Here is an 11,369-nt window from a genome sequence, read left to right as displayed (position 1 = left end):
ACAAACAAAATCTTTACAGCACACAAAATTTCTTCCAGGAACATTTGCTTGCACTTGTGCATGCAGATTACCTTAGATTTATTTCAGGATCTTCATTATGTTCTTCAATTTTCTGGTCTTCCCATTCGTATCCTAAAATATTGGCACAGTAATGTGTGATGAATTACTAGGATGTACATTGTCACTACACCTAATTCTTCACCACATTCTTCCCTCTCCACATCCGAATCACAGTGACCATCAATAACCAGAAACACTTGCTCTCTAGTTTACAGAGTGAAGGTAAGATGTTATCCTCACCGATGGCAGTGAAGTTCCTGCAGGTCTCCAGCATCACATCTCCATAGAGACTCTTCTGGGAAGGATCCAGCAAATCCCACTCTTCCTGGGTGAAGTGCACAGCCAGATCCTCAAAGCTCACCAGGTCCTAAAACATCCCATATTTGTATATAAAAGAGCGGTGAGAACGACATCTGTCCACATCTGACAGTAGGACAGCATAACTGTGTGGTCTTCACACACTCATTCCATGACGCACGAGTTCTAGCAAAACACTGAATGATGTTCAGGGACGGCAGACAGATCACTCTCCTCATTCCTGCACTCAAGAGATGAGCTGCTCCCCACCCCTTCCCTTTCTCCAGTTTATCTCTACTTCTTGTCCCAGGAACACCCTATCATCTGATACAGCAACATTAAATTAGGGCTCAGGAGGCTGTTTGTCCTTGGGATTCGGGCTCAGAGTTTAAGCTTCTTCCTCCATATTCCTGACACTCAAAGAAATTTCTGAAAACAAGGTTAAGAAAAAAAAGGAAAGCACATAAAGTGCAGAGAATTCGTAAAAGTAATAGAATCTCTGGACCAAGTCCTCTGGACATGTCCTGAAGCATATGGCAAACTCTACCCTACGACAAACACAAAGAGCAAACCCTGGAAAAGAGAGAGTGATTTCCTAAAGTACTACATAACATGGACACTCTTTAAGACAGCTATTTAGTGTGTGTGCATTTATTTGCATGGGCACACACGTCACTATGAGTGTGGGAGTCAGTTTGCTCCTTCTACCATGTGTGCCCCAGGGACTAAACTCAGGTTATCATGTTTAGTGGCAGTTGCACTGACCTGCTGAGCCGTATTACTGCCCATAGGTGTTGTGGAATATTATTTTAAGATGTATTACATTTGCTTATGCTGTGGAATACTTGTTTAATAAATAATGCAAAGACATGTCGCATTCTTTTATGTTACATTTGTCTAACACTGTGAAGTTATGCTACTTTGGCTGTCTAAAACACCTGACTGGTCTAATAAAGAGCTGAATGGCCAATAGCAAGGCAGGAGAAAGGATAGATGGGACTGGCTGGCAGAGAGAATACATAGGAGGAGAAATCTGGCAGGAGGGATCAAGGAGCAAGAAAAAGAAGGGGTCAGACAGTCAGCCACCTACCTACACAGTCAGACAAGTAGTAAGAAGGAAAGAAAAGATATACAAAAACAGAGAAAGGTAAAAACCCAGAATCAAAAGATAGATAATTTAAGAAAAGCTCGCTAGCAATAAGCCAAGCTAAGGTCAGACATTCATAAGAAAGAATAAGCCTCCGTCTGTGATTGTTTGAGAGCTGGGTGGCAGGCCCTCCAAAGAGCCAAACAAGTTAAAGAAAACAGCAACACAAATGCTCACTCGTTTGGGTTTTTTTGAGACAGGGTCTCAGATGTAGCCTTGCTTGCTGGCCTGGAGCTTGCTATGTAGATCAGGCTGGTCTCGAACTCATAAAAATCAACCTGCCTCAATATCCCCAGTACTGGAATTAAACGTGCAACATCACGCCCAGCAATGCTCACTTTTAATAATCAAAAAATGCAGAAAGAATGCAGAAAAATACAATTGTGACAACTGGGATGGGAAAAAACATATTTGATGTAAGTCATCTCTGAAAACTATCTGTAACTACACACTCTAAATAGCACCCCCCACTAGGGATTAAGTGCCGTACCCATGTACCTAGAAGGGCAATGTCACACTCAAATGATGAAAATCATTTTAAAAAAAATGCCCCATAGCCACACGTTTAGTAACTTATATGAAATTAACAAATTCTTTGAAATGAGCAATCTATCCCAAAACAGTCATAAAGGACTACACGGAGAAAACTACTGGACTATAAATGGAGTACCTTAGATGAAAGGGCCAAATTATTTGAAGACTCTATCAAGAGATTAAATAGTATAACTATGTACATGCACATGTAGAAAAGAAATTAAATCTTTAATAGTTGAAAACAGGACAAGGCTTCCTCTGGAGCTAACACTGCCATGTGGTCTCCTAGGTAGAGTTTACCTTTTCTTTCCCTTTTGCCCTCCTCTTTAGGATGCTGGCTGGTGCCTAAATGTGCTTTTTCTGGTACTTTGGGCTTCTCTGCCACGGGACTGACCACTATACCAATTTAATTCATGAAGCATTGCTTTCTCTTCCCTTATCCATCTCCCCTTATACTGGAGCTGCCAGTACTAGGGGCTTGCTTTCAACTCAAAACTGTCCTTACACTTCCTTTTAAAACAGTTCTTAAGGGGGCTGGAGAGATGGCTCAGTGGTTAAGAGCATTGCCTGCTCTTCCAACGGTCCTGAGTTCAATTCCCAGCAACCATACGGTGGCTCACAACCATCTGTAATGAGGTCTGGTGCCCTCTTCTGGCCTGCAGATATACACACAGACAGAATATTGTATACATAATAAATAAATAAATATTTAAAAAATAAATAAAACAGTTCTTAAATTCTTTTTTTAATTACTTTATGTGTGTACATGTGCAACTGTATGTATATGTACCATGTGGATTCAGTACCCACAGAGGCCAGAGAGGATACTGGTCCCCTTCAAACTAGAGTTAGAACAGTTGGGACCTACCACATAGGTGATGGAAATTGAACCTGGGTCCTCTGCAAGAACAGTAACTGCTGTTAACTTCCAAGTCATCTCTTCAGCCTTAAATTCTTTTTAGTAACAAGACAAAGAACCCCAAGAGGAGACCCAAATTTCCCATGTGCAGGCAGAATTTCCCAAAATCCTGTACCATGACATAGCTGCTCATAAAGACATAAATGCAGGCAAAACACCAATGCACATGAAATTAAAAAATAAATTTTAAAAATTAAAAATATATACAAATTAAACTAAGTGGTGTTGGCACATGTCTTTAATTCAGAAAGCCAAAGGCAGACAGGTCTCTGTGAGTCTGAAGCCAGCCCAGACAGCCAGTTCCATGGCAGGCAAGGCTGATACACAGATAAACCCTGTCTCAAAAAGCAAAAACCAAAACGTGTGTGTGTGTGTGTGTGTGTGTGTGTGTACACATGTATTAAATTAAATAGACAATGGTGATTTAAAATAATGCTTACAATATACATTAAGAAAAACAGGAGGATACAGTTAGCTATCTGAACCAATCAGGATTCTCTTGAGGACAGAACTAAAATAACAAGGAGAATTTATTAGATTACCTTATCTAATTTACAGCTTACCTGATCTGGCCTGGAGAGTCCAATAATGGCAGTCTCCATGACAGAGAGGCTCCATCCACAAAGACTAGAAGCCTCAAGAGCTTCAATCTGGCGCCACAGGCCCAGAGCACACCTGGACAGAGACAGGTCTCTTAGTTGATTCCAGAGCCAATCAGGTCAACCATTAGCCATCATACAAACAACCAGCAATATTCAGGACTTGTGTTCCTATCAAGTATGTCCCCTCACACTCCACCCTCCTAATCTCTGGGTCTGTCTGTCTCCACCCACAGTCTCCTCTCAGACTCTTCTTACTTGTGACTAAACGTGTCTCAACCAAATCAGCAGCAACCTGCATTTTCTCCCTCTCACACTACTGGCCAAATCCTAGCACACAGCATGATGCAAGTTCTACTAAAGCCCTTGGGCTTAGAAGGGAGGTCCCACCTGAGTGGGGCTCCTATGGCTGAGGCCCACAATCACCAAAACCACATGATAAAAGTTTCCTATCACAGGTTTAGAAGTATTTAGTTCTGTTTTGTTGTTGTTTTGGGGTTTTGTCTTTTTTTTTTTTTTTTTTTTTTTTGCTTTTTGCGTGTTTGTCTGGAGGTGGGGTTGTTTTAATTATGGTTTTTCAAGACAGAGTTTCTCTGTGAAGCACTGGCTGTCTTGGAACTAGCTCTGTAGACGAGGCTGGCCTCGAACTCAGAGATCAACCTCCCAACTGTCTTGGGGCCAGGTTACTTTCTAAATATTTATTTTCTTGCCCATAAACAAATGAAATGATACTGCTCCCTTTGCAATGAGTATCAGTGAACACAGGCTACATGGGCGTTCAAAGCACCAAGAATAAGTAATGGTTAAGTGCTCAACCCAAAGTAGGCCATTTTTTAAAGCATTCTTTTAAATTCTGCTTTTAGGATTTTATTTATATTTTGTGTTAGGATGTTATGCCTTCATGGTTTTTTAGGGGGAGGGGTTTGAGACAGGGTTTCTCTGTGTAGTTCTGGCTGATCTCAAACTCAGAGATCCTCCTGCCTCTGCCTCCTGAGTGCTGAGACTAAAGGTGTACACCACCACCACCACCCAGCTCATACAGGGATTTCTTCCCAACATGTTCATACGGTGCCCAAGAAGGTCAGAAGACGAACTGGAGTTACAAGTGGTTGTGAGCCACCATGTAGGTGCTAGGAATTGTCCTCTGGTCCTTGGAGAGGGCAGCCAGTGCTCTTAACCATGAAGCCATCTTTCCAGCCCCAAACTACAAATGACTAATAAAGCAATCAACTTAACAGAGGAGTGCTAGTACGGGATATGTTCAGTATGGAGGTCAGGCTGCACCCTGGTCTAAGCTACTCCAGATTGTAAAAAGTAGCTTTCTAGGCAATGCCTTGCCCTGAGACTCAATTTTAAGAAAAGAGAATGACTGCAGCCCCTCAGTAGATCCACAAAAACACTATCTGTTCACCTAAATAGTGCAGACTGATATATGGCTTATTATTCCTGGGAACAGAAAGGGAGCCTCTCCGTAAGTTTATCAGAGTGAGTTGACACTAGAGGGACACACGAGAGCACTAAAATGTTATCAGGGAAACCAGGCCAGGAAACGATATAACTCCCTCTCCTAGCCCCTAGCCTCATAACATGATAGTGGGGTGGCTGGCCCCAAACCAACCAACCAACTTATCACCTCATACCTGGCATGTATGTGAAGGCAGGACAGACAAGGAACTCCTGCCCCTGAGGTTTCAAATCCACTAAGTCCAACCTCTTGACAGCCCAACCTATTCCACTACCTGTCCCTCCAGACCTTCTCCCTGTCTAGACCTAGACCTGAACCCAGAGTTGCCTGTTCTCAAAGCCTACTTCTGGCTTTTATCTCACAACTAGAACTCTGTAACATAGCTGAGAAAACTGAGTCCTCCTTGTGGCTTCATCAAAGGCACCCTACATTCCCTGCGGTATACTAGTTTTGAGTTCCTTATCATACCAGTGCAGGCTCTGTCTGCATTTCTCTCAACCCACTTTTGTGACTTTTCTTTTACTTGTATCCATTATATCCATTATATATATTATGAATATATATGCTAGTTATACTGTGTTGTGTGATATGGGAATATTAGTAATTAATAATGGAACAAACCTGCATTAACCTTGTCCCAATTGCCAAGGTACGTGGAATTATCTAACAAATTACTATCTTCAAAACCATAGTACCCTTTGAATTTATTGGTATTCAAAAACATTCTGAGAGAGAAAACAAGCTCCACCAGCTAGGAGCAAATCCAGTCTGGGACCCAGGCAAATCAGGACTGAGCCAGCGACCACATCCAGAGTCAGCGATCTCCACCAGAACAGGTCCAAATCCAAGCCAGGGACATCTGCAGGAGGAGATCCAGACCAGGATTTACAGAAACAGATCAAAGCCAGCAGCCTAGGCCAAAGTAGGTCTGAGACAGCAAACTCCAACAGAACAGAGCAAAGCACAGGACCGCTGAGCTATCTCCAGGAACAGGAGTAGCCAACGGGGTAACTAGAACTGTGACACTGACTGTACCACGAGGAACAGCCATCTGAGCTTTGGATTCACTGGCACCTAGAAGATTAATCAACAGAATTCAGACAGCCCCAACCACACCTGTTAGAGGAAAAGATGAGTAGACAAGGTAAGAACACACGCTACACCACAAAGAGCAACACAACACCAGTAAAACCTAAAGACCCTACAACAGCAAGACCTGAACAACCAAATATGGATGAACCAGAAGAAAATGATCTAAAAAATAACCTCAGGCTGGAGAGTTGGCTCAGTGGTTAAGAACATTGCCTGCTCTTCCAAAGGTCCTGAGTTCAATTCCCAGCAACCACATGGTGGCTCACGACCATCTGTAATGAGATCTGGTGCCCTCTTCTGGCCTGCAGGCATATACGTAGAAAGAATATTGTATACATAATAAATAAATAAATATTAAAAAAAAAACATTCACCAGATGTTAAAACGTACTTTCTGCATTACTACAAGGCCCTTGACTTGGTTTCCAACATCCATTCATGTTGGACAACTCACAAATAGCTAGTAACTTTAGCTCCAGACTATCTGATCTATTCTCTCCTCTACAAACACCCACATGTGTTNAAGTGAAGGAATTACAATAAAGAAACAGAAATCATGAGAAAAAGATCAGGAACCACAAAGGCCAGCATGAAGAGCAGAAGACAAGACATGGAAGAGAGAAGCTCAAGCGCTGAAGATACAAGAGAGGACACAGACTCATCAGATACAGAAAACATTAAGTCTAACAAAAGCTTAACCCCAAATATCCATGAAAAGGCCAAATCTTAGAATAATAGGTATAGAAGAAGGAGAAGTTCAACTCAAAGGCACAGAAAATTTATTTAACAAAATCATAGAAGAAAGCTTTCCCTACCTAAAGAAAGATATGCCTATAAAAATACAAGATGCTTACAGAACACAAAATAGACTGGATCCAAAAAAAGAAGTCCTCTTACCACATAATAATCAAAACACTAAACATACAGAGTAAAGAAGGAATATTATGAGCTGCAAAGGAAAAAGGCCAAGTAACATATAAAGATAAACCTATCAGAATTACACCTGACTTCTCACTGGAGATGACAAAAGCCAGAAGGTCATGGTCAAGCACTATGCAGACATTAATAGACCACAGATGCCAGCCCAGACTACTACACCCAGCAAAACTGTCAATTACCATAGAAGGACAAAACAAGATATTCTATGACAAATCTAGATTTCACCAATACCTAGCCACAAACCCAGCCCTATACAAAATACTAGAAGGAAAACTCCAACCCAAGGAAGATGGCTACACCAACAAAAACACAGACAATTGATGATCTCATAACAGCAAATCCCAAAGAAAAAATGCACAAATTAATATCACCAATAATGAAAACTAAATTAACAGGTCATTAATATTCCTTAATGTAAATGGATTCAACTCACCTATAAAAAGGCACAGGCTAATAGATTGGATATGAAAACAGAATCCAACCTTCTTCTGCATACAAGACACTCATCTCAACCTCAAAGACAGACATCTTCTCAGAGTAAAGGGTTGGGAAAAAATATACCAATCAAATGGACCTAAGAAACAAGCGGGTGTAGCTATCCTAATATCTAACAAAATAGACGTCAAACTAAAATCAGTCAAAAGAGACAAAGAAGGCCATCTCATATTAGTCACAGGAAAAATCCATCAAGAGGAAATCTCAATACTGAACATCTATGCCCCAAACACAAGGGCACCCTCATATGTCAAAGAAACACTTTTAAAGCTTAAATCGTATATTAAACCCCACACACTGCAGGGCGATGGTGGCGCATGCCTTTAATCCCAGCACTTGGGAGGCAGAGGCAGGCGGATCTCTGTGAGTTCGAGACCAGCCTGGTCTACAAGAGCTAGTTCCAGGACAGGCTCCAAAACCACAGAGAAACCCTGTCTCAAAAAACAAACAAACAAACAAAACAAAACAAATAAACCCCACACACTAATAGTGGGAGACTTCAACACTTCCCTCTCACCACTGGACAGGTCAATCAGACAAAAAAATGAACAGAGAAATAAGAGAACTAACAGATGTTATGACTTGAATGGACTTAACAGACATCTATAGAATATTCCATCCAAACAGAAAAGAGGATACCTTCTTCTCGGTACCTCATGGAACCTTCTCAAAAATTGACCACATACTCGGTAACAAAACAAACCTCAACAAATACAAAAAAAAAAAAAAAAAATGGAATAACCCAATGTACCTTATCAGATCACCATGCTTTAAAACTGGAAGTCAACAGTAATACTAATTCCAGAAAGCCCACAAACACATGGAAATTAAACAATGCTCACCTGAATCAATGGGTCAAGGAAGAAATAAAGGGGGAAATTAAAAACTGCCTAAAGGCCGGGCGGTGTTGGCGCACGCCTTTAATCCCAGCAGAGGCAGAGGCAGGCGGACCTCTGTGAGTTCAAGACCAGCCTGGTCTACAAGAGCTAGTTCCAGGACAGTCTCCAAAACCACAGAGAAACCCTGTCTCAAAAAACAAAAAACAAACAAACAAAAAAATAGAAATAGAAACTGTCATCAAAAGTCTCCCAACCAAAAAAAGCCCAGGACCAGATGGTTTCAGCTCAGAATTCTACAAGACTTTAAAGAAGAACTAATACCAATACTCCTCAAATTATTCCACACAATAAATAGAAACAGAGGGAACATTGCCAAACTCTTTTTATGAGGCTACAATTACCCTGATACACAAACCACAGAAAGACATTACTAAGAAAGAGAATTACAGACCAATCACACTCATTAATATTGATGCAAAAATACTAAATAAAACTGGCAAATCGAATCCAACCATCATCCACCATGATCAAGTTGGCTTCATCACACAAAAGCAGGGATGGTTCAACATACGAAAATCTGTCAACATAATCCACCATATAAACAAGTTGAAAAATAAAAACCACATGATCATCTCATTAGATGCCAAAAAAGCCTCCAACAAAATACAACATCCCTTCATAAAGGTCTTGGAGAGAGCGCGAATACAAGGAACAGACCTAAACATAATAAAGGCAATATATAGCAAGCCAACAGCCAACACCAAACTAAACAGAAAGAAACTCCCAGAAATGCCACTGAAATTAGGAATAAGGCAAGGTTGTCACTCTCTCCATATCTATTCAATATAGTTCTTGAGGTCCTAGCTACAGCAATAAGACAACAAAAGGAGATCAAGGGGATACAAATTGGAAAAGAAGAAGTCAAACTCTCACTGTTTGCTGATGATATGGTAGTTTACATAAGTGATCCCAAAAATTCTACCAAGGAACTTCTACAACCCAAACACTTTCTGCAATGTATCAGGATACAAGATTAACTCAAAAATAAAATCAGTAGCCCTCCTGTACACAGATGATAAAAGGGCTGGGGAAGAAATCAGAGAATCAACACCCTTCACAATAGCCACAAATAGCATAAAATATCTGAGTAACTCTAACCAAACAAGGGGGAGACTTGTATGACAAGAACTTTAAATCTTTGAAGAAAGAAATTGAAGAAGAGACCAGAAAGTGGAAATATCTCCCATGCTCTTGGGTAGGCAATTAATATAGTAAAAATGACAATCTTACCAAAAACAATCTACAGATTCAGCGCAATGCTCATCAAAATCTCAGCAAAATTCTTCACAGACCTCGAAAGAGTGGTACTCAACTTCATAAGGAAAAGCAGAAAACCCAGGAGAGCCAAAACAATCCTGGGCAATAAAAGAACTTCTGGAGGCATCACAATCCCTGACTTCAAACTCTACTACAGAGCTACAGTACTGAAAACAGCCTGGTATTGGCATGAGAACAGACAGGAGAACCAATGGAACTGAATAGAAGACACAGATATCAATCCACACATCTTCAAACACCTGATATTTGATAAAGAAGCAAAAAGTATCAAATGGAAAAAAGAAAGCATATTTAACAAGTGGTGCTGGCATAACTGGATATCAACATGTAGAAGAATGAAAATAGACCCATATCTATCACCAAGCACAAAACTCAAGTCCAAATGGATCAAAGATCTAAACATAAAGCCAGTCACACTGAACCTTATAAAAGAGAAAGTGGAAAGTACACTTGAACACATTGGCACAGGGAACCACTTCCTAAATATAACCCCAGCAGACACTGTGAGAAACAATTAATAAATGGGACCTCCTGAAACTGAAAAGCTTCTGTAAAGCAAAGGACACAGTCAACAAGACAAAACGACAGCCTACAAAATGGGAAAAGATCTTCATTAACCCCACATCAGAGAGAGATCTGATCTCTAAAACATACAAAGAACTCAAGAAATTGGACACCAGCTCTTTCTCTTCCGGTCGCAGGAGCTTCGGGAGCCGCTGATTACCATCCAGCCATGGCCAAGTCCAAGAACCACACCACACACAACCAGTCCCGGAAATGGCACACAAACGGCATCAAGAAACCCCGGTCACAGAGATACGAATCTCTCAAGGGGGTTGACCCCAAGTTCCTGAGGAACATGCGCTTTGCCAAGAAGCTCAACAAGAAAGGCCTGAAGAAGATGCAGGCAAATAATGCAAAGGCCATGAGTGTACGTGCGGAGGCCATCAAGGCCCTGGTGAAGCCCCAGGTGGTGAAGCCCAAGGTGCCAAAGGGCCCCAGCCGCAAACTCATCCATCTGGCTTTAATTGCTTACCCCAAGCTTGGGAAGCAGATTAGAAGCCAGGGGTCGTAGGCTCCAAAAAACAAAGCCCAAGGTTCAAGCCAAGGCAGAGGCCTCAGCTGCAGCTCAGGCTCTCAAATGTGCCCAGGACCCTGTGAAGGCCCCATAAAAAAGGTCGCAGTCTGCCAATGTTGTAGTGATAAGAGCAGCAGGGCTGCGTCCTCGGCACCTGGCCGCCCGCATGGCTAGGTTATGCCCTGAAATCATTACACGGAAACTGTATTCTTTTAAACACTGCCTGGCCCGTTATCTGTAGCCTCCTATTGGCTAGCTCTTACATATTAATCTAACCCATTTCTAATAATCTGTGTAGCCCACGAGCTGGCTTACCAGAGAAGAAGCTGGCTTAACCTGTGTCTGACTGGAGTGGGAGAATCATGGTGACTCCTTGACTAAGCTTCTTTCTCCCAGCATTCTCTTCTGTTTACTCCACCCACCTGTTCTAACCAATAAAATGGGCCTAGGCAGTTTCTTTATTATAATTAACCAATGTCCTTCCTCCATCATTTCCCCTTTTTCTATTTAAACAAAAAAAAGAAGGCTTTAACTTAACATGGCAAAATTACATATAACAAAACAGTTA

General features: G+C 41.4%; 1 protein-coding gene and 1 pseudogene across 11 annotated transcripts in view; one reads left to right on the top strand and one right to left on the bottom strand.

Annotated features, from left to right (window-relative positions):
- LOC126494358 (zinc finger protein 14-like) overlaps positions 1-11,369 on the bottom strand; it is a 239,788-nt gene that overhangs the window by 8,452 nt on the left and 219,967 nt on the right. For 4 of the 11 annotated variants that reach the window (XM_050131661.1, XM_050131663.1, XM_050131657.1 and 1 more), the window contains exons 2-3: positions 3,521-3,632; positions 301-427 (exon numbers count right to left, since the gene is read on the bottom strand). The exons of 2 other annotated variants lie outside the window; for them this stretch is intronic. In XM_050131661.1, the coding sequence (XP_049987618.1) occupies positions 301-427; positions 3,521-3,559 (166 nt within the window). In that variant the 5' untranslated portion in view covers positions 3,560-3,632. Of the gene's footprint in view, positions 1-71; positions 133-300; positions 428-3,520; positions 3,633-11,369 lie in introns of all 11 variants that reach the window. 5 more of the 11 variants (XM_050131659.1, XM_050131662.1, XM_050131658.1 and 2 more) reach the window with 2 other exon arrangements.
- Positions 6,666-11,363, top strand: LOC126494367 (60S ribosomal protein L29-like; annotated as a pseudogene).

The sequence above is a fragment of the Alexandromys fortis genome, unplaced genomic scaffold, assembly GCF_014885135.2.
Source record: "Alexandromys fortis isolate MF-2015 unplaced genomic scaffold, M_Fortis_MF-2015_v1.1 scaffold_376, whole genome shotgun sequence".
NCBI classification, from domain to species: Eukaryota; Metazoa; Chordata; class Mammalia; order Rodentia; family Cricetidae; genus Alexandromys; species Alexandromys fortis.
Note: the sequence above shows the minus strand (reverse complement) of the source record. Positions and strands in the feature narration are given on the sequence as shown.